This window comes from Rutilus rutilus, assembly GCF_951802725.1.
Source record: "Rutilus rutilus genome assembly, chromosome: 21".
NCBI classification, from domain to species: Eukaryota; Metazoa; Chordata; class Actinopteri; order Cypriniformes; family Leuciscidae; genus Rutilus; species Rutilus rutilus.
Window position 1 is genome coordinate 28,135,113 of NC_140226.1, and position 25,939 is coordinate 28,161,051.

Sequence of the window (25,939 nt, forward strand, 5' to 3'; positions counted from 1 at the left end):
ATTCTCCTAGTTGCAAAGATGCATTTACTGAAATTTATCAAAACTGTTAATACAAAACCATCACACATCTGTGCAGACTTTAAAGACTATTAAGTAATTTTAAGCCTGCAATATATTCAGATAGCTGACATTAAAAACTCATAATAGCCTACACTTTAAAACGACGATTAATTTACTAAAATTAATTTGTGAGGTTTAAAGCGTTTAATTTTTACGTTTTTCAGAGTAACTTTGCATTTTGTACATTTCAGGTGCAAGATTTTTTTGTGTGTGTGTATTGACCTATGTGTCTGCTGTTTGAGAAATTAGCATTTTTTGGGAAACTTGCATGTGTGTTTGCAGTAGGGGCTGTCACTGTCAGATTTTCACTTCGTTGTCGTGGCCAAAAGGATTTACAGTAATGATATTATTTCTATGTAGGCCTAATTTAAAAAAATTATCAGAAAAATCCAACAGATTATTTACAATATTATTGTATGTGTAGTATGAACATGTTCATTATTTCAGGTTTAAATATCATTGTTATTGTCAATACTGGTATATTGTGATACCCCTAGTTTGCACATAATTCAAATGTAAAAAAACAAACAAAACAAAAAAATCTGAATGTAAATCATTTAAAAACATACTACACCCCTTCCAAAGAAACCATCTGGGGTTCTGTTCAGATTTACAAAATGAATTAATAAACAGATTTGCAACCATAGTTTAGTGAAATAAGGCTTATTTATGAATTTGTTTTATTGTCCAGCGAGTGTACCGTCTCTAAGATTCTCCGTTTTCTTAGGTGAAGTATTTTTGCGTTTCCTCATTCCTGTATCTGTGATGGCTGTAGTCTCAGAATGGAACACAATGGCACTGAATACTCCTGTTACTCACTTCTATTCATCTGAGCCTGGCCAATTCTAGCCGTGTTTGTATTGTGATAAGCACGAATGGTCATTTTGCTTTGACTTTCTACCCATCGAATCCAAATATTTACCTGAATTTGGAATCCAAAATAACATCCTCACAGGGAGCAGGTGCATACCCAGTGACCCTGAACAGTTTAAAACAGTGATTTATTTTTTCACTTTTCTGTGACCATTTGTTTTCTGGTATTGTCTCACTGGGCAGAGGAGAAGCTGCTGATGTTCTTTGATGTTCCCACAGAAGTCAGTGGGGGAAATGTGATTAGTGTGTTGATCCCAGAGCTCCATCACTGCTGTGTTATTGATTTATTACTACTGGAGCCGGCTCCCATTGCCCCCACAGCCCGTTTCTCCATCCATCCTTTCATCTCAGATGAAGAGCGCTATTTACCTTTAGATTTTTCTCTCTTTTTTTGTCAATACAATCCCAGATTTGTCCTATTCTTCCTCCCGGATTGAGTCCAATTTAATATGTACACTAAACTTCAAATATTTTTTAATTACCATAAAATATGCACTACCATTTAAAAGTTTAGGGTTGGAAAGTTTATATAATGTATTATTCTGACTAAGGCTCAGTTTATTTGATAAAAAATACAGTAAAAACAGTAATATTGAGAAATATTATAATTAAAGTAAAGGTTTTCTATTTGAATATATTTTAAAATGTAATGGTAACACTTTAGTGCAGGGTTCAATTCTCACGCATATTACTAGGATATTTTTGGCTGTTTATTAGTACTTATAAAGCACACATTAATGCCTTATTCTGCATAACCATATTCTACATCCCTTAATCCTACACAATACCTAAACTTAACAACTACCTTACTAACTATTAATAAGCAATAGTAATTAGGAGTTTATTGAGGCAAAAGTCATAGTTAATAGTGAGACCCTAATCTATTGTGTGACCAATGTAATTTATTCCTGCGATGTCAAAGCTGAATTTTCAGCATCATTACTCCAGTCTTTAGTGACACATTATCCTTTAGAAATCACTCGTATATGCTGATTTGCTGCTCAGTGCTCAGGAAACATTTCTTGTTATTATCAATGTAGAAAACCGGGTTGGTAACATATAATTTAAATACATGAAACTACATTTGCGATGCATGTGACTCATTTTAAATGGAACAGCAGGAAGTAACTTAGGTTGGGACTTTGTTTTACCAATCAGGATGTGATTTAGATGGAATATTGTTAGGTTATTATATACTTGGATATTATTGTTCCCAGCCCACACTGCTTTGGTCATGTCAGCAGAAACATAACATCACATAACATGTGAGGAAAGTTACATTTTGTTAACTAAGAAAACTTGTTTCCATAAAATAACACGCACTGATGAAACATGCTCGATATAAGTAGGAACATTTATGTAAGGAAGTAAATGAGGTTAATTTTGATTTCATGTTGTTTTTAAGATGTGTTTGGATTATTTGTGTCAAAACCAATCTGAATGGCAGCGTCCACTCCCAATATATATATATATACAGATAATGATCATGTGTCACACTGGCTCGTAATGCTGAAGCTAGCAGGGGGTGGACAGCCCCAGAGCCAAAGGTCTGAAAGGGACAAGTGCTCCTGTCCTACTTCACCGTTCAGGCATTATTACGCACGGCAACAGAGGAAATGAGCTCAGGAAAGTTTCTATGAAACTTTCCAACTATCCCGACCAGTTGTGCCATGACCTCATGAAGTCATATGCCAAACCACCATTTTTAGTGGATGTTCCAGTGGGGTAACAAAGTATGATGGTGTCGAGGTTATCTTTTGTTGTCCTGATTTTACTGTGGAAAATGCTGTTAGAATGTTGAGTGAAGTTTAGGAGGCCAGCAAAACCAACACTCCCATATTTCCTCAGTGTGAAATCAGAACATTGGCTTTTCACCTTTCCTTTTGCTCTTTCCCCTTTGTTTTTCCTCCATTTTATAGAATATTTGTCCCCTTTAATGGTCATTTTGTTTTCAAAGGACTTTGGCTAGAAAATGGGAGGTTAGTTTTTCAACCAACACCTTGCCGGCGTTGTGATATGGATACATGTCCATGAATAATTTACTTCAGGCAGGTAATTTTCAGTAATGATGCAATTGGTATAATAATGTTATTATCTGCTATGATTGAAGGTTATCTTTGTGGTGACATTACATTTAGAGTTTTTCTCTGATGTGTTGTGTGTGTGTGTATTTTCAGTAGCTTCTACAGTTTTAATGTATCTGAAATGGTGTAGGCACCTTTAGTTACCTAAGCCTGTCTCTGTCAGGTAAGGAACGTTAACTGATCCTTTATAATTTTTTCCATCCTCGGCTGTTAGTTGAAACGAGATACTGACGCTGGCATGGAAGCCTGCTCGTCTTGCATATGAATCAAATCTAGTAATTAGCCTGCTTGATCTAAGCAGTGCTAGAAATTATCAGGTTTACTGGAAATTTGAAGAATGAGGTGTTTATGGAGAGAATGCTTAACGTGACACAACTGTACACACCCCATCATGGTGCAGCTGACGATTAAAACATCGTAAAGAGCTTTTTTTTTTTCTCTCAAGTTGAAACGTGTACCTTTTATGTAATTATACACACCAGACTGGCTGTCAGTCAAAAACACTTAAGTTTCTTCCCAGAGTGCCTTGCTTGTTCCATTGTGCATAGTTATCTCAGAAGTGGTCTTACATCAGTGGTCCAGAAAATAGAAGAACGACAAGATTACTCAAGTGGATTGTAAGGTTTGTCTTGTGTATAGTGTAAAGAAACATTAGTTTTGATGATATTTAGAAAGTGTGTGATGTGCATAAATACAGTGTAATGATGCAAATTAGACATGGACTAAACTGAGTTTCTGAAATGAAAGGAGTAGGCCTAGTTCATCAAAAAGTATGAAAATTCTCACCCTCATGTCGTTCCAAACCTGTATGACTGTTTCTTCTGTGAGATCATTTGACCCGACCCGATCCGACCCGACCGATACTGTTATGTTTTGAAGCCCGAACCCGAAATTGCTTTCTTACAGAAAGTAACTTATTGTAACTGCTGTATTTCAGGATTGCGTGCAGCAGTCACTATAGTAACATGTAAATAAACACAGTTTCATCAAGGCACAGCGGCCTCTGCTGTAGAGTAGCCTACCTGTCGTCTTGCTTTCGTAAGCCAAAACATCTTTGCAAGCCCTGCACGTAACTGCTGTGCTCTTTGTTGGTTTTACTGACGAGTTCATAATTCTTCCACAGTACAGCTTTCAGTGCATCATTTGCTACCGTAATTAGTTCTCCCTCATAGTGCGTTGTGCCGTCTGCCGTATTGTGACAGAGCAAGCGAGAACACATGCGCGAAACAAGTTGCAATTAAATAAACCTGACCCAAACCCGAAGCAATTCATGAAAAATCGGGTTGGGTAGCAGACCTCTAGTCACCATGGCTCTCAAACTCTTCAAAAAAACAAAACAAATACCAAATTATAATAATCATTTCAAGTCATTTCAGTTGGAATCCAGGCGATAGGGAATTTCACACGAGGGCAAAAGATTCCTCAATGGGTTCAAGTTGGTTATATGGATTCGCTGCACTGACCAACAGAAAGCTGCTTGAAGCTGTGCTTCATACATCGCTACTCTATTGACGTGTTGATGTATTGAAACTCTTTCGGCTGCACATACTTATGGGAAAAGTAGATGATAACAAGAGTCTTTGGTTTGTTACTTAAGTATTCTCAGTGTTTGTAAGGACAGTAGTAAAGAAAGGAATGCTCGCAGGCCTGTGTTTTGAAAAAGGCAGTTTGGTCTGGCCTCTACCTCAGCTGGGGCGGCTCTATTATACTGGATGAGGGTCGTGTCTCTGTTGGTCTCTATACACAAAGACCTCCCCTGGGAGTCACTCCTCTAAGCTGAAGATGGAGTTGTCAGTAGGGGGTCCGGGCTTGACGATTTCAAATTGGATAGCACTCTTTCTCATTAGCTGTGTAGCCATGCACTCGGGTGAGAGTGCATGTCCATCTGCCTACAGCATGACTTCAGTTTGTTGAAAGTAGGAATGTACTGAACCACATATTTTGAAAACTGACTAGTCAGTGACTCAGTGGGTTGCCTGTACATCTAATTGGCCATAAGGATGTCCTGTATAATCAGGCTGGTTCACGTAAAATGTGTTCTTCCATTCAAAAATAGTAAAACAAAGCACAACAGAATGGAACTGAAAAACTTGTAAATATAAGTTTTAAAACTTAAAATGATATATAATACATTTATATATTATATACAAAATATGTTTTATGTGAAAATAAAATATATATATACACTAGATCTGTGATAAAGAATGGTTCACCTTTCAGAAATGATTCTCGAATATAATTTCTTGACAGTTGTACAGAAACAATAAATCTGGTACGTAATTGTCACTGATGTCAGTGTAGATAACAGTACTCTCAGATAAGAGTATCTAAGTGTGTTTTGGAATGAAGGGTTTGGTCAATTGGACCTGTTTGGTCTTGTTCTTTGTATACTTTGTTGAGCTTTGTTGCCCTGGAGGCCTTTGTGCCTGAAGGCAAGTCCATTATTACATGGGCACACGTGCACTCCTGCATATGTATGCCTTTTAAATCTTGTTCCCTTCGTCTTGACGTCTTTATTTATTAATAAATATTGCTTCGCTCATATTTTGGCTGTATGCTGGAATTTGATGTCCTCCACCCAAGACATGCCTCGTCTGGGGCTGCTAATGCTTCCCATTTCCATTTTGATTTCCTGCCTGTCTGTTTGTAAGTAGGAGTTTCCTGTTCCCACGTAACCACTGACCCTGTTTTAGGTACTCGCCCCAAATATTGACACCCGTCCGTCTCTCAATCTGGCTGCCATCTTGATTAATGCCTATTTTGACCCTTTACTGTTGTCCTTTTACATAGATTAAATGTTTAAGGTGTCATCACAGTGCACTGAACGTTTCCATGTCTACCCGTTTACAATAGGCATGTTTTCTTTTTTCTCTCAGGAGAGTCTTCAGCAGCTCATCGTCATGAACCTGCCCAATGTTCTCGCCATCGCCAAGGACCCATTATCAGGTATTGCTCAATCATATAATTTTGAATAAGCCACTAGACCGTGATACAAAATGGGTGCCTTTCTCGTTTAAGTGCATTTTTAAACTAACATTTTAAACCGTTCTATAATGTGTTAAACGGCATTGTTCCGAAGATAAATTAAGTTTTTTTTTTTACACACATTTTAATATGTGTGGAATACATGTATGCATATCTTCAGAAAGCTAACAGGTTTGATGGTGCCAAGATTATGGTTTTACTATTTAATTTGAAATGATTACATCAAGGTCGTAAAACAATAAGGTGTGGTTACACTTTATTTTAAGGTGACGTAGTTACATTGTACTTGCTCAGATAAGTACTGAGTAATATTATTTAACTACATGCAGTTGCTCTAGAGTCATGGTTTTTGTTTGGTTTAGGGTTAGTTACTTGTAATTATGTATAATTTACTGTTATTATTATAGTAAGTACATGTAGTAACGTGTAACTACGTCACCTTAAATTAAAGTGTTACCTAAGGTGGCTATTAGAAAGAGAATTTAATGCTGACCTTTTTACCAATATCTACTTTTTAACTGTTTACTTTACAGAATCATGATGGGTTGACATAAAACACAAGGACAACTTAAACTCTCTGCTTAATGTTACTTTAATCTTAAAATATGTCATTGTTTTGTCTTTATTTTCTAATGCATGTTTATAAAAGTTACTTAAATGCCCTAATTGAACGAAGGCCTAATCCTGGCCTAATCGAAGCCCTGTCTGTGAAACCAGGCCTAAAAGAGGAAAAATAGGATGGTAACAGGGCTGATGCATAATCTGTGGACAGAATTTCAAGAGAAAATAATGCAACAATTCTATTATCATATATTTTGTTTTCTGCAACATTTGCACAATGACATTTAAACCGCAAAGTTTGGCATTATTTTTTTTATTAAGAGAATGCCTATATTAACACATTGCTAATGTCTTTTTATGCACATTTATGACAGACCAATATAGCACTCGTTTTGTACAATCACCATCCTATCAGCATACTTTTATTTTCTTACTTTTATCTGGATCAGTTGCTGTATCTTCACTATAGTCACTATAAATCACCTACTAGCACTTTCCATCATGCCCCAAAGCAAAACGAACACCCTACTGAACAAATCTCCTCATTTATCACCTCACATTCACACACCAGCCTTCATAAACACCCTTTCACCTTCTAATATGGGATGTGCGGACAAGGTTCTGGCTCTCTGGGGAAGGAAACCCATGTTGGGGACCTTGTAATGGCAGGAGGAAAGGAGAAAGGCCAGAGGAAACTTCTTGGGACCAAGCCCAGCCCTAAGAGCTGACTGGGGATCTTGCTGTTGACAGTAGAGCAGCTAGAGACATGAAACCAGAACAACTAGGAAATATGGTCTGGGACTGTAGTCAATTATAAAGCTTTAATCTGTCATTATACTAAAATATTTGACGGAACAATGCTGCAATGCTTCAAAAAAATGAACTGTTAGCAAGTGGTATAGAGTAAAAAAAAATCTGCAATTAAATTGCAGATTTTCAATGTCGGTAGTGTATGTACGTTTATTTCTCAGCAAAAGCTCCAGGACTTTTGTAAAAACTACAGATTATACTTCTGCATTTTTGTATCCCTCCTCACAGAAGGTTTGATCGTCTGAGGGTTATTAACAGAACAGTTATTGTAAGGGTAGCTTTATCACTGAAAATTGTATCATACTATATCTACTCATTAAACATCATTATTGTAAAAATAGAACAATATGGCAACAGCTTTCTTACCTGTACGCAGCAGCATTTTGCTCCGGGCGGAACTGACAGAATGGCCGTTTCTTTCAGTTTCCCCCCTCCGTTTGACCTAAAACACTAGTGTTGGCCTAAAACACGTGGTCATCCAGTTGGAAATGTTGACTACAAACTCAAAGGTATTTCCGATTTTCCGTCGCGGAATTCTTGCTCCCTGTAACGATGCAAGTTGACATCATTATAACTAAAAGTTTGCTAAGGAGTATTTCCTACTAAAGCAAGGCAATATTTGACTGACAAAAGATTATTAGCTGGTAAATTGTTTATTAGCTAATAATGTTCAAATATCACTACATGAAACCTGTGGTGTATTGAACTGTTCAAAATGTGACTGACTTATACTAAACTTCTGCAAATACTGTTTGCACCATGACATCTGATCACTTCTGTAGGTCTGCTGTTATACTCCAAAATGCATATGGTAATGTTACGGTAGACTGTTGACAACAGACACATATAACAGGTCATTGTTATAATGAGGTGTGTACCTGATCTGCAGGTTGACCTTTATGAGTATGTGCGTAGACTAGATTTCCTTCTCTGCTCATGCTTGCTACCTACAGGATGCTGTACAGTGATTTTGCATGTACAAAATTAACCCTTATCATGGTTATGCTGTCATTTTTTGCTTGTCATAGGTTATCAAAACAGTCAGAGATAATAATTTTTTCCTGGATGCTGTATAGGAGCTTATTTCTGTACATTTTGTTCAGAGGGCTCCTGCGGCCCACATTCTAGTCATGAAAAGCTTTAAGGAAGTATTGTTTTCCCAGAAAATGACTAATATGAATATATTTCACAGAAGGCCTTATGTTTAAAGGTTTTTATGTGCTGTTCGATTTGTTTCTTATCTTGTTACATGTGCAATGCTCTCTGATGTTTGTGTTTTTTAGTAAGCTTCACTTGTAGTGGACAATAGAGTCATTTCCCCCACGGCTGGTAAAGAGCTCCTCCTCTGCTGTCTGTGTAAAGGGGGGTACGATGTAGGGTAGGGTGGGGTGGCGTTCAGCAACAAATGGTCGCCATGGTGACAGCACCCCCACACCCACTCCATTCTCTCCAGAGTATTTATTAGTCTTAAGACTGCCAGACAAACAAACTCACCAACACACAGAAACAAGCTTCGAAAAACTAATTAAAAAAACTTGATCTCAAAGGGTTTGTGTGATTGTAAGAGTTGATTTGGATTTCTGTTGTTTATAGTACCTTTATTCTCAGTTCGTGTGAATTGTTTTTGTTTTTTTTCCTCAGGTAAAAGCATGGAGGAGGTGAAGAGACTGCTGTTGCTAATACTGGGCTGTGCTGTTCAGGTAAACTGCTTGAACTAGCAGAAATCTCCAAACGACATTTTGAGACCAGTACAGGAAATCATATCCATATCACCATGTCTGGGCATGCCTCTGCTTTTCCAGAGTAAAACTAACACACGCTTATTATGCTGCAAAATCAAGCATCTATTCAGATATGTCCCAGAGAAGATAGCAAAGATAATTGGGTTAGATATGCTAAAGTTTTTTGTCCCCTTCGCTGAGGATTGTTCCTCACATGTCTGTTCTGTGCAGGCCTATTTGTCCCCACACTTTTACCCCCCTCTCTAGCTGGTTTTTCCTGTTCTATGAATGGATAATGAACCGCTTGCATTGATTTAGAGCCTTAAACTTCACAGCATAACATTTGCCTGCTGATTTTCTTTCTTTTCAGAGTTTCTTTGAGCTTGTTTAATCCTCCACCATAACTTCCTCTCACTGCATTCCAGTCACAAGATGCACAATTTAGTCTTTGTCCCATTTGAAAGTATTCCCTGCATTCTTTTATTCAAAGTTGTGCTCGATCTCTGATGTGATTACTGCTGTTTCATCTGTGCCAGCAGTTTATTAGACTAAATCATCATGTTTATTTGACACCATCATTAATTCATACTCCTAAATTATTTGGCAGGACTAATTTCATAAATACACAGGATTATTTCCTCCTTTGCTTACCTTTGCTCATCTCTTCCCCTTTCTCTTTCCTTTCCTTTTGTTGCTAATCTTTGTTTCCTTTTTCTATCCTTTCCTCTCCTCTCCAATTCCATTCCTCGTCATCATCCTCTTTTCCTTTTTCATCCCTTCCTCTTCCGTTTCCTGTTCCTTTCCCATTCCTTCCTCTTCCCCTTCCGGTACCTTTCCCATTCCTTCCTCTTCCCCTTCCGGTACCTTTCCATTCCTTCCTTCCTGTTCCCGTTCTCATCCTTTCATCTTTCCTTTCTGTCCTCATTCTCTTCCATGTTCCTTTCCCATTCCTTTTCCACTCCCCTTTTAATTTCCCTTTCCCTTCTTCTTTGAATCCCTTCCCATTTCCCTTTCTCTTTGCTTTTCTGTTTCTTCTCCAGCCTCTTTCCCTATCTCTTCTTTCCTCCTCTCTTTTTTATTCTTACCTTTTCCCTTTCTGGATCCTTTCCCTTCCTCTTGCTCTTGCTCTTCACTTTTTCTATTTCCTTTCCTTTCCTTTCCTTTCCTTTCCTTTCCTTTCCTTTCCTTTCCTTTCCTTTCCTTTCCTTTCCTTTCCTTTCCTTTCCTTTCCTTTCCTTTCCTTTCCTCATCTTCTTTTTTTCCCTTTTCCTTCCTTCCTCTCTTTTCTTTATGCATTCCTTCCTATTCCTTTTCTGGTTCCTTCCCCTCCCTTCTTCCTCTTCCCTTTCCTACCTTTTCTTTTTCCTCTCCCTTCTCCTTCCCATTTTTGATCCTCTTTCCCTTTTCTTTTCTTTTCTTTTCTTTTCTTTTCTTTTCTTTTCTTTTCTTTTCCCCTTTCCCACCCTCTCTCCTCATACCTTTCCTCTTCCTCTTCCATTTCCATCTATTCCCTCTTTCCTAATTATCTTCCTCTCTTCCAACAGTGTGATCGTAAAGAAGAAATTATTGAGAAGATCAAGCTGCTTGACATTGAGACACAGGCGACCATCGTGACTCATATTCAAGAAGTGAGCTTCCCTAATATCAGCCAATAACTTATAAATATCATACATGGAACATGTATTTTGAGGGCTTTTTGATTACAGGTAACTCAAAACCAGGAGAATGTTCTGGACCTGCAGTGGATGGAGGTTGAGGAGATTCCTGCTGAGCAGTTGGACCCTCTGTCTCGGACCATGGCCTTTCACCTACGTAAACTCATAGACGAGCGAGATGAGTCTGCTGAGGTATGCCGATCTTAGCAGCACCAACTACTATCAACAATTTTTTTTTAGGAAGTTGCATTAAACTGAAGAGATTGATCATCACTGATTAGATGCTGATAGGTCTGTTTTGTGTCCTTAGCTGATCATAGAGCTGACACAGGAAAGGGACTATCTTCAGTCCCAGCAGCCTTCTGGTCTCTTTGGCTTTTCTAGCCCTGAGCACACCTCTCTATCCCCCGTCACCCTACTGTCTAAAGAAGATCGTCAGCATTTAGCTGTGGAGCTGGCTGACACAAAGGCCAAACTGCGGCGCTCCCGCCAGGAGTTGTAAGTGTCTTTTGTACAGTTACGATTTTTTACTTTTTACGCCAGGTTCAAACTAACTTCAGTGACAGCCGCAGCACTGTTAAAATAAAAGTCCTGCTTCTGACACAGAAAGCAGAAAACCTTTTCAGGATGTTTATTATTAATTTTATGTCATATGTATTTTTTTTATATTTGCCTTGGCAATATATTGGTCATCCACTAGTTAAGCCTGTCAGTATTGTAAACACTTACTCTTGTGTATGTGCTCTCTACAGAGAGGAGAAGACGGAGCATTTGATTGATACCAAGAATGAGATTGAGCGCCTGGATGCAGAGATTCAGAAACTCAAGCAGGAGGTATCACATCAAGGGCCAGATTTACTAAACAGGGCAAATTAGTGTGAAAGTGCAATCCCATAAAAGCACAGATAGGAGTGGAAAGTTCAGCGTGTGATCTACTGACGACGCGCAAATTAAAGAACACAGATGAAGCCAGATAATTTCTATAATGACAATGCAATCTTCCAAGAGCGCAAATTTGGGCGTTAAATAATGGCAAAAATACCAGTAAATTGACTAGTGCAAACCTTAGTAAATCACCTTGCATCATTAATTTACATTAATTTGTATTCTCCTCCCATACATTTTGCGTCGGAAAGGGCAACTCAAAATAAAAATAAGTCAATAAAAATCAATAAATAGTCAATAAAAATAACCCTGTCCATGCCTTTTCAGCGCTAATTTTTCATTGTGTGTCACTTAAGTAAATACTGACAGTTGTTTTTTAACGCCAAAAGAGGGTTTGCGCTGGCGCAAGCTGTTAGTAAATCTGGCCTCAAGAAAAATTCACACTTTACATGGCTTAATCAAACTGAAAAACACTTTACTGTAGCTTCAGCGATCAGTTACTATCATGTTGTATTCATGTATGAGTAGAACATGCAGTTGCTGACAGAGGCACGTTCGGTGCGGGTGTACCGTGATGAGGTGGATGCTCTAAGGGAACGTGCTGGAAAAGTGGATCGTCTGGAAGCGGAACTGGTTCGCTGCAAAGAGAAGCTAAACGATGTCCATTTCTACAAGACGCGCATAGAGGTAACCACACACCAACCTATATTATATTTCCATTTTAAGAACTTGCTTTTAGCATTGTATAAAAAAACCAGTGTGCCAATGTGCCTTAGAGACTTTGTCATTGTCTGGAAAAGCATGAATTATAAACTAGCCACACACCACTTTAATCAGAAGGGGAGAAATTGATTTCTTTGTGAGGTGACTGATGTACAGCTGCCTACTGAGAGCCCCTGCTGCTTTTATTTCTCAGATATAAAGCCTCAGGTGTCCGCTGAGGCCCTGAGCTGTCACTGACAGCCCTCTCTCAGTCTGCTGTCGTCATGCTCTCTATCACTTTTGATCTTTTCTTTTTGCCCATCTCTTTGTTTTTTTCTCTTGTCTCTCTTTTGTGCACAGGAACTAAGAGAGGACAATATGACTCTGTTGGAGACAAAGTCAATGCTGGAGGAGCAGCTTACTGGGGCTAGGGGGCGCTGTGATAAACTACACGAGCTGGAGAAAGAGAACCTCCAGCTGCGCTCCAAATTGCACGATATCGAAATTGTGAGTGTTATGGAGAATTCTTTTTTTTGGTGTTTATACATGTTAATCTTTACACACCTTACAGTTCAATTTGGTTTCGATAACAATGTGATTACAAAAAAATCCTTGATTCATCTTTTGCTTTGTAGCGTAGGGGCGATAAAACATGCTGTAGACCTAGCTGATTAATTTAGACCTTTCCAAAGTATATGAAAGCTTTGATACCTGATACTTGAGGGTCCTCTGGAAGTGACCGCAAAAATGCCATTGTTCCTTCAGCTCTGGGTGGAAACATGCATTATGTAACACATGCCATATTCCTGACCTATTTTAGCTTAAGGCCTGTTCACACAGAGAAACTCGTCAAAGCAGCATGATTTTCTGAAAGAAAATACATTTTTACTTCATTTTTGCCATAGGAACCTCAGAATACCCTAGCAGCATGCTAGAAGCCAACTAGTAATAATTGTTACCAAAGTACCTGGCAAGTAACGTCCTAGAATGCACTCAGACAGTCTAGTCACAACCTAGAATACCTTGGCAAGCACATAAAAACTACCAAGAAACACACTAGGAACACTGTAGCAACTGTATAACTAGTTTAAAAATTTGAAGATTTGTTGATCCTTTTTTTCCCCCATCCCTAATTATAAGATTTTTCCTCTTTTGTATGTGAATTAGGACAGGGACAGTGATAAGAAACGGCTGGAGGAATTGCTGGAAGAGAACATGTTGCTGGAGATCTCTCAGAAACAAAGTATGAATGAGTCTGCTCACCTTGGCTGGGAATTGGAGCAACTGGCCAAGAACAATGAGGTCAATGAGGGTGAGTCCAAAACAGTGCTCTCACATAAAAGTTCAGTTTGAAACCTTCTGAGACGATGTCTTGCTCCCTGTTTACACCTGGTATTGAGATGCGTTTTGGCTGATCGGATCACAAATGGATGACGCTAGGTGTAAATGGGGTCTAAAACGTTTTGAGCTAGTCAACTTTCGACCACTTCCAGAGGTAGCCGAAAACGCATTCAACCGGATTGCTTTCATGTGGTCAAATGGTTTCAAACAGCCACAAAAGACCACATACTGTCTGCGTACTGATCTAATGCCTAAACATTATGGTAAGCGTGAAAAAGCCCATATATTTACCCACACATAGACTCTGCCCTCGAAAGAAATCAGGACAGAAGTGGTTGAAAGTGGACAAAAGAGACTGATTAAAACACCAGGTGTAAACGTGTGTCTCCCTCATCTACTTGTGATCTAATCGACCAAAATGCATCTTAATACCAGGTGTTAACATAGACACTACTTTTGGACTTGAATATTAGATTCTGTGTTTGTAATACTAACCCAACATAGAGCCCTTTAAAAAATACAGCACAAAGAGTCGAATTTTGGTCATGACCTATTTTCTGTTTGTCAATTGTTTGTTTATGAACCCATCCCAATGCAAATATTCTGACAACAGAGAATCTTGCCGTTTTTTTCATGCAAAGTGAACAAACGCTTATCTGTTATTAATGAAGCAAGTCAATGTTATAATAAGTCAATATTATCTTGAGAGAACTGGTAACTGAAATATCTCTACCCTCAGGCTGTTTGTAAGTCGTTAGGTGTGTATACAGTGTTTCAAAGGTAATGCTCAGTGACTAAGCATCTGCCTACTTAATGTTTGTTACTCAGGCTGCAAAATAAATATTATAAATACATATCTAATAAATAAATACAATGTATACACATACAAGAAACAACATATACAAGATATATAAGAAACAATATAAATACAAAAATAATAGTAGTTGGCAATGTGGGATTTAACATCTAATTTATTAAAGAATTATTTATTGATAATCAGTTATAATGAATAATCTGTAGGTCTTCTATTAAGAAGGCACCATTTTTAGCTGATGCTCAATCTCAATTAGATATGTTGGTAGTAGTAGGGGAAGACAAAACAATGCAGCCAATCTCAATGACCTGCATTGTTTTGTCTTCCCCTACTACAGCCCGTAAGTCATTTGTGTTTGAGCTGAATGAGTCCACATCCAGCCAACTGTTGAAGCTGGAGAAGGAGAACCAATGCCTTCAAAGCACAATCCAAGAGTTAAGAAAAGCCTCCATCAACCTGGAAGAAGGTCAGCTGCATGCATCGGAGCTGGAAAGAGAGAACCAGAGTCTTAGCAAGAAGGTACATATCTTTTCCACATTTACTATTTACTGACAGCCAGAATATTGAATACTGATGAGATAACTTCTGTGTTGTGTGTTTTAGTTGGAGCGTCTGCAGTCCCAATTGGACCAGGAAAAACAGACAACTCAGGACAAGGAGAACCTTGGAGCTGAGCTACTAACGGAGAAACAGAGACTGGAGAAAACTCTAGAGACAATTCAGGCTGATAAAGACAGACAGGTGAACATCTAAAGAAAGAAAACTCTTGTTATATAACATGATGATCATAACAGTATATTAATTATTAATTCATAAACTTAATTTGTTTGTGTGTGGGGGGGTATTAGATCTCAGAGTTGGAGCAGGAGAAGGAGCACCTGACCCAGGCAGTGAGCTCCCTCCGGAAGCGTGCTCAGGTGAACAGTGAGGCTCGTGTGAGAGAGGTGGAGACAGAAAACCGCATTCTCCACCAGACCATCTCTGAAACAGGTGGTAAACTTGCTCGCCTGGAGTCTGAGAAACGGCAGGCAACTAAAGAGCTAGACTCTCTCCGTGAACGAGGAGAGCGCTGTGAGGAGATGGAAAAGGAGGTAGCACGTCTGGAGCGAGTCCGAGAGCAACTACAGCGGGAAGCCGCCTCCTTAAAGATTGGCAGTGAGCGTGTCGAGGCCCTGGAGTGTGAGAATGCTACTCTAGAACAAGACAATCGCCGGCTGAAGAAGCTGGCTGACACGGCGCAGAATGCCAGCATGCGCTTAGCTGTTCTGGAGAAGGATCACCAGCAACTTGAGGAGGAGAACCTGGAGCAGCGGCGTGCGTTGGAGACCCTGCGGCCGGCATCTGCTCGCCTGACACAACTACAGCAGGAACATGCCGAACTAGAGCGGGAACATGAGGAGATGTGCCGCACTTTGGAGGAGCTCCGCTCCCAGGCCAAGAGGAGCGAAAGATTGGAGATGAGTTACGGCAGTCTGAGCCAGGAAAACCAACGGCTCCAACAGACTCTGGACAACAGTGCCACCAAGATCCAAAGTCTAGAGGGCGAGCTGAGGCAGAATGAGGCGGAGAAGAAGGATCTGCGCCGAGAGTTAGAGGGCTTGAGGCAGACTCTAACATGGGCGGAAGCAGTTGAGAAGGAGAAGAGAGGAATGGAGCAGGAATTGGGCCAGGCAGAGAAGGAGAAGAAGCAGCTGGAGAAGGAGACACGTAGGTTGAAGCAGCAGTTGGAGACGAAGGAGGCAGCGCTGGAGGAGAACTGCCTCAGGCTGGCCAGCATGGAGAAAGAAAGCACGGCTCTCAATAAAGAGTTAGGCCGCCTTAAAGAGGCTGCAGGGAGACTCAAAGAGCTGGAGAGAGAGTACAAAGACCTGCAGAAACAGGCCACCATGGATAAGAAGACTCTGGCCACACTAAGAGAGGTATGACACGTTTAGTACATCAATGTCAATGACATAAGAGTGTCCACTATAAAGAAAAAATCTAAATCTTAAAAATGTTCTTATAAATGTACTCTTTGTATTCATGTTGGTTTCATAAGGTTTTGAAAAACATTTATACTATTTTCATAAAATTGTTACATTTAATGACTCCAAGTAATCATCAAGTAAAATGTAACGGAAGTAGAGACATTTCTTCTATATTTTGACTTAGATCTGAGCTAAATGGATTATCAAAAAATGTAGGGTCCCCAGACTCCCCACCCTACTTGGTTCTATCTGTCGGTTGTTGACTGGATGGAGGCAGGCCTGAAAGGGTAACTCTTGCCAAAATGCAACCTAGGGTCTTTTTGTTAATCTACCCGAGGCAAACTTTTGTTTAAAAGCATAATTAGAATGGAAACACCACTTAAGTTTGACCGTATTTTCGTTTTCGGTTTAAATTGCCTTTTGCATTTGAATGGGAGTGCTTGGGGCACTTCTATGATAGCATCAAAAATCGCTATTTTAAAAACACTAAGAAAGCTCGACACAACATGAAACTTTGCCCGAAGTATCACCAGGGGCTCTACAGATGAGCTCGAGCATTGAGAACATTGTTTGTGTGCACAGAGTTTTCTAAAAAGAAAGATTTTGACAGTCAAAAATAGTCGATCTCCAAATGCAACGTAACAGGGAGGAGAGTAAAGATGGAAAGCTCCTAAAGCTTAGTTCCATATAAATTCACGGAGAGTTTGTTGTTTTGTCGTTAGTGAAAATCAATATTGACCTTGTATTTGAAAAAGGACGCTCATATAAGAAGCAATACTAAAATTCAGAGTCAGTTCATTTGCTTTCGGAGATCGACTATTTTTGACTGTCAAAATGCCGGCGGACACAGCTACAGTGAGTTGTTTTAAGTCTTTATTTTTATTAAACTCTGTGTACACAAACAATGTTCTCAATGCTTGAGTTCATGTGAAGAGCCCCTGGTGATACTTCGAGCACAGTTTCATGTTGTGTCGAGCCTTCTTAGTGTTTTAAAAATAGCGATTTTTGATGCCATCATAGAAGTGCCCCAAGCACTCCCTTTCAACTGATCTGCATGGGTTGCTTTGGTAAAGATGTAGGCGTACATAAGTATGTTGCGAGGCTTTCAAATCAGATGCAGGAAAAATGGAGGTGCATCATCTCTAGATAAAGTGCCCTGTCATGTCGCAATGGAGAACAGAGACTTGTATATTGTGATGCTCCGTGCTGTAGTCACAGCCGAAATCTTTGGACATACTGTTTGAATACCGAATGAGTGCTTCCTGCATCTCCATTATTGGTTTTGGCCTTATCGTTGTGTTTGCATCAGAGTGATGCAAAAGACAACTTTAAGAGACTTAATTCACCTTGACACACAGTTATGAGGGTCTGCGGTGGTGCTCTGTATGATATCACTGGAGTTCAGTGTTGGCTTTGCAAATTTTTTCGAGCAGGAGCTGGTGAATGAGAAGTTGAGAGTGCAGCAACAGTGTAATGACCTGGAGAAGCTGAGTCACGAGCTGGAGAAGATCGGCTTGAATCGAGAGCGACTCCTACAGGAAGAACACAGCTGCGAAGACAAGTGAGTAATACGAGTAATAAGAAAACGATCAGTCATATCGTTTCTCGGGTTTAGAGTTCATTGGTAGTTTGTAATTACAAGGTGTTGCAAGATGCTTTAAAGTGTCTTGTTTGTTTTATGTGGACGCTGCCCTCTGAAAGGTGTAGCAGGTGAGGTGCTGCTAAAGTTGTAGACTCACAATGCGACATGCTTGTTTTTCTCTCTTGTACACACCATCACCACTTGTCTCGACTCTGTCTTTCTTTCCTCTCACTGCCTGTGTTGAGGTTAAAGTGTTATAAGTAATGTGCCCTACACATTTAGATTATTTTTTGCTAGTAACACATTCATTTTTTAATTAACACCGTAAAAAAAAATATGCTACTTGCATGCTACATGCTACTAAATTACTTTATTTTTAAAAGTAGTGTTTCCCAACACTGTTAATTGCCTTAAATATAATCTGAGTCAAAGTGCATGCTAACTTTACTGTCTTTACTATAGTGTGTGTGGTTCAGTGACCTGTTATAAGTTCTTTACATGGTTGTTGTCTGCAGGAGCTTTGCTGTGTAGTGGTGTGTTTATAATTGTTTCTTTCATATTGAAGCCCCAGTATGAAGACATTACAGAACTGACTCTTGGTATATACTCCAGTTTGATTAGTTTTCACTGGAATGTTCCCTGTAGAGGGATCAGTAGTGAAGGATTCTACTTTCTCTAGAAGGAAATAGACTCATTCTTTCTCTCTCAACCTTTAACCCCATTATTACGGTGAGTGTGACATCTGACATGTATTTGTAAGTTAGATCAAAAGAAATGAACGTGGCTGAATGGAAACGGCAACATTTCTCACCAGCTAATAGTGTCATAAAACGCTAGTTGTCACTAATCTCTTCGTGTTTGAAGAAATGTACTACTAACAGTCACATTCCACTGTGCTTCGTAATCCCTCCAAGAAGGTGTGTGTGTGTGTGTGGGCGCGTGTGTGTGCGGACCTACTTACTACCATATTTTTGGGACAGATTTGTACCCAGAAGTGAGCTAAACCTGACTTCCAAAACCTCCTTCTGGGGACGTCCTCATTTGTAAAAATAGCTTAAAAATAAAGTAAATGCAGGTTTGTTTTTTGTTTTGTTATTTTATTGTAAATGCTGAAAGTGTTTTGGTAGGGTTAGGGTGTGGGCTAGAATTAGGTTATAGTATTTATAACTAGCTGCATATAAAAACTATAGAAGTCTGTGCAGTGTCCCCATTTAGATAGCTAAGTAAACGTGTGTGTGTGTGTGTGTGTGTGTGTGTGTGTGCACGTTATATTAAAAACCATGAAACTCTAAACATGAAACTCTAAAAGTAAAAGCTAGTGACAATTGTAATAAATACTATTAAGTATATGAATAATATTAAAATGACAGTGAACTATGGACACGTTCAGCCCTGTGAATTTTAGCCCTTAAGCTTTTTAATACTCACTAGTTAATTTTTCTACTAGCTTTGTCAAACAGAGAAACTGCACTTTGTTTACTTCAAACTAATCTCATTTCAACCTCATCTATTTTTTTTTTTTAATTACCAACTTTTTGTTTTATTAAAGCTAGTTTGTGTTTCCTAAATAAACACAATTAAATATTTTTGCCCAAAATATTTTTCGTATCTTGACTAGATAATCTATTGCTAAGGCTGTTGTAATGACTTGCTGTCGGAGATCTAAGCTTTTCTATTTGACTGGTCAGATTCTGATGCTCACACAGATTTAACATTCTAATATACCAACATTCCATTTTTTCATTCTTCAGTAAGTATAAGATCCTGGAGACAAAGATTGAGTCGGCACTAAAGAAAACTCTAGAACTGAGAGAAGACAAGATCCAGAGACTGGAGTCTCGCCTGGAGGAGAGCAGAAGCTTAAACCAGCAACTTCGCACCGAACTCACCACTGTATGTTCAGGCCTTCTCAAACTACAAATATATACAATTCAAAACAAAGAAAGTCGGGAAAATGGTGAAAGGAAGTCTCTGATATGTTGCATCTTATATCAGGCCTGATTTTCTGTTCTGTTCTCTTCTTTCCAGGTGAAAAAGAACCTGGAGGCCCTCAAGCAAAGGCAAGAGGAAGAAGCGGCTCACTCTGATATCTCCCAGCAGGCTTTGGGGCAGGCTAGATCTGTCCCAGATAAAGAGAAGTGGGAGACTGAGCAGAGGGAGGCCACAGCTGAACTTCTCAAGCTGAAAGACCGACTAATCGATGTTGAGAAGAATGTAAGATGACATATTTATATCAACCCAGCTGCTCAACTTATACAGAATCGCCTTCAGTGTTGTAACATGCTTTTGTGAACTCCCCAGAATGCTGCCCTACAGACAGAGAAACATCTTCTGAAGGAGCAGCTGAAGCAGTTAGATTCCCAGAATGCACAGCTCAACGCACAAACACTAGCTCTGCAGAGACAGGCAACGTCTTTACAAGAGCACAACACCTCTCTTCATAAAGAAACTGCCAAACTGCAGGTACATTTTATTTCTGAAACATTAATCATTACTGTCAGGCTTCTGTTCTTATATTTTAATGCAGTAGGCCTTAATTGTGTTCACTACTGAACCAAACATTATATTTTAATAAAAAACATTTTTACATTTTCACATTTCTTTTCTTTTAAAAACATAAGGCTATTAATAAAATCAAAATCATGATTAATCTCATTATTTCTAAATGAAACGAAAACCATGTCAAATTTTGTAATGTTACTTTTCTCACTTTTTTTTTTGTCTCCATTTAATATTTTTGCGGACCCCCCTAGCTCCCCCTTGCAGCCCCCAGGTTGAAAACTCCTGTAAATAATATTTGACATCTATTGATTTGCTTACACCATTCAAATAAACCATCCACTTGTTCTTGACGTTCCATCCACTTTTTCCTTCTGAAGACTCTACAGAAATGAGTACATGAGTTGTTATACAGGACGCATCAAAGTGAACTTTCCTTTACGTTTCCATGTACCCTTCTATTTGTCCTCTTGTTGTGTGAAGTGCAACAGAAACTGAGCCTGCCTCTGTATACTGTATCCAGTGTAGACAGCGGCAGTGATTTATAATGGGTTTTATTTGCTTTTAACGCGACACTCTCATCCAGTGTAGGCAAATGTCAGCCGTTAAGCGACTGAACGCGAGTGGGCAGGGCCTATGATGCAATGATGTATAACTATTCGTTTATGTCTTGCTCTGGAGTCAGGCATATGCAAAAGTATTTGCCCGTGTGACGTCACAGATCCCACAATATCCAAATGAGTCATTTTTGGATCTTGATTAAATAAATGCTTTCGTTATTACGAGGAGGACGTTTTAAAATATGAAACTTGCAGGATGTTTTAGTGGTACAAATACCTCTTATATGTCAAAAGATCAAGGCAAATTTGATTTCTCATGTCATGATCCCTTTAAGAATTTTGAGTGTACAGCTAATCAGTACTTCCTTTTTGATCTCCGAAAATATCTGACATTTTTAGGCACATAGAAATGGTCGACATTGCCAATGCTTACTAGGTCCAGAAAATACCTTAAGAAAGAACAGGTGGTGATGATGCCGCCTTCTGTTGTTTGGTTGTGTAAGGGTCATTAGTGACATGAGAAAGCAATTTTGTGACCAAAGAGATGGCAGGTGTGATACAACAGACTGTAGGATTGGCATTTCCAGCTTGAGAACAGAATGTTCACCTGTTCCTCTCTGACCCATACGGCAAGAAAGACAGTTGCTTTGTTCATCCAAGAATAAAATCTGTCTATCTGTCTGTCTGTTTGCTTAAAATATACAAAACAGAATCCTTAGATGTCCAATTTTCACGGTTGTTTATTTCCCTTCTCGTGTTCAGGTGGAAAATTCGACCCTAAGCTCCCAGAGCTCCTCTCTCATGGCTCAATATGGAGCTTTACAGGCCCAGCTGCAAACTCTGGAGTCGGAGGTTGAGTCTCTTCAGAAACAGCGCGAGGAGGTGTGTGCAGCCCGCGACCGAGTCACGCAGGACCACGAGCGCCTGCTCGGCGTACACGACAGGCAGGCGACCGAGTACGAGCAGTTTATCGCCCAACACGCGGCGCTTAAAGGCAGCCTGAGAGCTCTGGAGCAAGAACACCGCACGCTGGAGAGCAAGTCAGTCCCTTTCCAACTCAATCAGTCCTTCAGAAATGCATTCATCTACCATCCAGCTCTACATCAAACATGATGGCATTAGGTCTCTATGTGAAACGGGAAACTAGCATAGTTTGTGTGATATTCTGTATACCACCTAATATTTTTAAGAAGAATTGTCATGATCAATTGGAATTGCAAAAATAATTAATAATAATGAACAAATGCTTCACATTTAGCTTTATTTTCTGCAGCAGGTTTAAGAACACAGTTGATCACCTTTGTTGAGTTATTGACCCTTTCCATAGGTGGCAGCTTATGCATCTTTCTGTCTGCCTGAGGAGGCTGTGTAACAATAGAGTAATGAGCTGCGTCTGGTCTGAGCGGAGACGCCACAATGACCCCATACCATTAGCACTGCTGACAGAGACGTTGAGAGATGGAGGGCCCTTAAAGGGACAGTCCACCCCAAAAAATTATGTTCTCACTCTCATGTTGTTCCAAAACTGCAACTCTTTCTTCTGCGGAACATAAAAGTTTTAAAGAAACTAATATTATAATGTATAATACATAATATTTTGAAGAATGTTGGTAACCAAATGGTTTCGGCTCCCATAGACATTTCATTGTACGGACAACAATTACAATGGAAATCAATGGGAACTGAAACTGTTACCAACATTCTTTAAAATATATTGTTTTATGTTCCACAGAAGAAAGTCACTTACACATGTTTGGTACGACATGAGGGCGAGCAAATGATGACAGAATTTTTATATGTCGGTGGACTGTCCCTTTAATAGTAAGGAACAGTCAGGGTTTCGTGCTTGTAAAAATAGCCTTTTTTCCCAACTATATGCAAATGTGTTTGATAACAATTGTAAGTTTTAAGGCCTGACTTGTCCTGCAATATAGTCTATGGTGTTGCTAATGAAACAGCCCCAATGGGAATCTGAATTGTTTTTTGTAGAGGTGGGTCACAGTGGAAAATGTCCCTTATTTTTATACGCACACATTAGACATTAATTAGCACAAACACAACCTGCTCTAATACACACCAATCCACTCACATCACACTCATTTTTCCATGGTGCAATGTGGAAAGTTGTTTCTTTTGTTAGAGACAGGAAAAACATGGTTCTGTTTGCCTGTAGTTTTGTAGTCTCCCCTTGTCTCTTTTATCGCGCTGTCTCATGAATAATGCAGTAGTGTGTCTCTGGGGGGCTCAGCTGAGGGGTTCACCAGATGGCTGTCAGGGGCCCAATCAGCTGTAATGTCCACCGGCCTCAGCGTCCATGCCCAACATGCCACCTGTCACACACTCACACACACACTCAATCTCCTAATTACTATTATTTATTTAAACTAGCATCATCAGTTTAGAACAGTACTGGGTTTTTTGAGGACTGTTGGCATATGAAGCTGGTTCCCAAGATTCAGTGTTTAGGAAAGTTACTTTTTAAAGTAATTAATTACAATATTCAGTTACTCCCTAAAAACTGATTGGAAACTAAAAGGAAATGCAAATTCAAACCTGGACCAGTAGAGGACGCTGCTCAAACAAACCCTGCAGAAGAATAGGACACATGAGAAGAAAGTTCAACACTTACTTCAGCAATAAATACAATAAAATAATATAAATAAAACCCAAATGTGATGTTTATTTAAAGTCATTTTTGCTTATTAGTATGGTTGAATTGGATCATCAAAGGTCAGCAGCGAAGACTGCTTAATAAAGTGAGTTTAAATACATAAAGTATATTTGTGTAATTTAACATTTAATTATTGCAGGTTTGCATAATCCGAGTTTGCATTTCACGGTTCTTATTCATTTTGAGGAATACTGAATCTGTTTTTGTGCAAGTGAGATGTGTAAATGAATGCTCACATTTAGTCTAGAACTACAATAATCATCATGTTCACACAGCGCACACAACGCCTCTGCACTTAATCCTGATTTCTCAACATGGGGACTGAGGTGCAAGTCAATACATGGGAAAAATACTTCTTTATTTGAGAAAGTAACAAATATTTTGATGTAATTTTAAAGTAAGTAAAAAGAATTACTTTACTAGTTACTTGAACAAGGTAATCTGTTTACGTAACCGCGTTACTTGTAATGCGTTACTTACCCCCAACACTGGCAAGCATTATTTTTGTCAGCTGAACCCCCGTGACTTTAATTATTTACTTTAAATACCACCTAAGATTAAGTCATGCTACACTTTCAATAAATAATGTAACATCTCAACAAATAATTAAAACATTATTTCTCCAAAATATATTTCTTCATGACTATGAAAAAGTCCAAGCCACTTACAAGCACTGCTTATTAAAAGTTCAGCAAAGTATAATAATAATAGTAATAATAATAATAATAATAATAATAATAAATGTATGTCTTCTTGAGTGTGCACAGTTAAAATACATTTTTTTGTTTGTTTTTTTATCAAAGTGTTGGGTTGTATGTGTACATGCATTAAAAATAATAATATTTGATGTACTAATTTATTTATTTAAAAATGTATTAATTTTAAATGTATTACAAAATATTAATGCATGAATAAAAATAAATAAATTTTAATTTAACAGTTTCCATCACAACCCCATAGCTTTGTGAACCTCTAACCCTAACCTTGTGGACCTTTGTCAGATTAGACCCTGTCTTCAGTTTGACACAAATGAAAAATGAGTCTGTGATAGATAGACGTACAGTCTCTTCAGTAGGTCATGCTGTCCTATGGTCCACCTAGGTTATGTCTAAGTGTTAATTAGGATTAACAATGTTTTTAGTCCACTGGACATTTCTTTGTTTTGTAGGCTAAATGAATGCTATAAAGGAACACATTACACAACACTACAAACACATTAAAAAGACTTTACTGTTGGACAAACTTATTTTTATTGACATCAAATAATAAATATAGCATCTCCCTTAACTAAGACCCATGGGGAAAACCTGTTCTACATTAGTGTTAATCAGAATTTACTTCCTTATACTCCAGCATCATATGACTTGAATGTGTATTAGAGAAATTGTTTAGTTAAAATCACTGTTTGTTTGTTTGTGTTGAACAGGTATATGGTTCTCCTGAAGCAGAAGGACGCTATGGAGGCGCTAGAAGCGTCACAACACAGGGACAGAGAGAGTCTGGGAGAAGAAATTCACAAGAACACTCTTATCCTGGGGGAGAACCGCAGTTTAAGGGAAGAAGTAGACAGGTTAGAGAATCTTTTTAACAACAAAATGCACTCAGTAGGAAGCTTTCAGTTAAAAACATACAACAGGCTGAGTTAATTCATTGTAAATATTTACTGCCCTCTGCTGGCTGGAATAGACTTCAGTAATTCAGCAGTAGTAGCAACTTGAATGTATGCATGCACAATATCCCAGCGACCTTTATTATTTATTATTAATATATATTATAATGTGTATAAAAATGTTTTAAAATGCATTATAATATATAAAATATTACGTAAAGCATATCAAATAATACCATCTAAGCCTCTGTTTATGTCCCTGCAGAATGTCACAGAATCACACACAGCTGAGACAGGAGTATGACAGCCTGCAACTGCAGACCAAAGAGCTAAAGACTTCTCTGAATGAGTCTCAGCTGGAACTGAACCGCTGGCAGGCACGTTATGACCAACTGAAGGAACAGCATCAGGGCCTGGACATCTCAATGACCAAACTGGACAACCATTGTGAGGTTAGCATTTGAGATTGCAAAGCGTCTTTATACATGCATCTTCTGCAGAGAGCCCAAGACTGTACTGTACCATCACAAGCCGAGCCAGATATTGATTCCTAGGCTTGA

General features: G+C 38.9%; 1 protein-coding gene across 3 annotated transcripts in view; it reads left to right on the forward strand.

Annotated features, from left to right (window-relative positions):
• Positions 1-25,939, forward strand: part of ccdc88c (coiled-coil domain containing 88C) — a 59,602-nt gene that overhangs the window by 17,000 nt on the left and 16,663 nt on the right. For all 3 annotated transcript variants that reach the window (XM_084393417.1, XM_084393418.1, XM_084393419.1), the window contains exons 4-22: positions 5,894-5,963; positions 9,015-9,073; positions 10,639-10,722; positions 10,801-10,941; positions 11,060-11,247; positions 11,502-11,583; positions 12,163-12,321; positions 12,697-12,843; positions 13,504-13,648; positions 14,829-15,010; positions 15,095-15,232; positions 15,340-16,410; positions 17,892-18,019; positions 19,792-19,933; positions 20,069-20,254; positions 20,342-20,503; positions 21,862-22,139; positions 25,197-25,340; positions 25,645-25,831. In XM_084393417.1, coding sequence (XP_084249543.1) covers positions 5,894-5,963; positions 9,015-9,073; positions 10,639-10,722; positions 10,801-10,941; positions 11,060-11,247; positions 11,502-11,583; positions 12,163-12,321; positions 12,697-12,843; positions 13,504-13,648; positions 14,829-15,010; positions 15,095-15,232; positions 15,340-16,410; positions 17,892-18,019; positions 19,792-19,933; positions 20,069-20,254; positions 20,342-20,503; positions 21,862-22,139; positions 25,197-25,340; positions 25,645-25,831 — 3,693 coding nt within the window. The remainder of the gene's footprint in view (positions 1-5,893; positions 5,964-9,014; positions 9,074-10,638; positions 10,723-10,800; positions 10,942-11,059; positions 11,248-11,501; positions 11,584-12,162; positions 12,322-12,696; positions 12,844-13,503; positions 13,649-14,828; positions 15,011-15,094; positions 15,233-15,339; positions 16,411-17,891; positions 18,020-19,791; positions 19,934-20,068; positions 20,255-20,341; positions 20,504-21,861; positions 22,140-25,196; positions 25,341-25,644; positions 25,832-25,939) is intronic.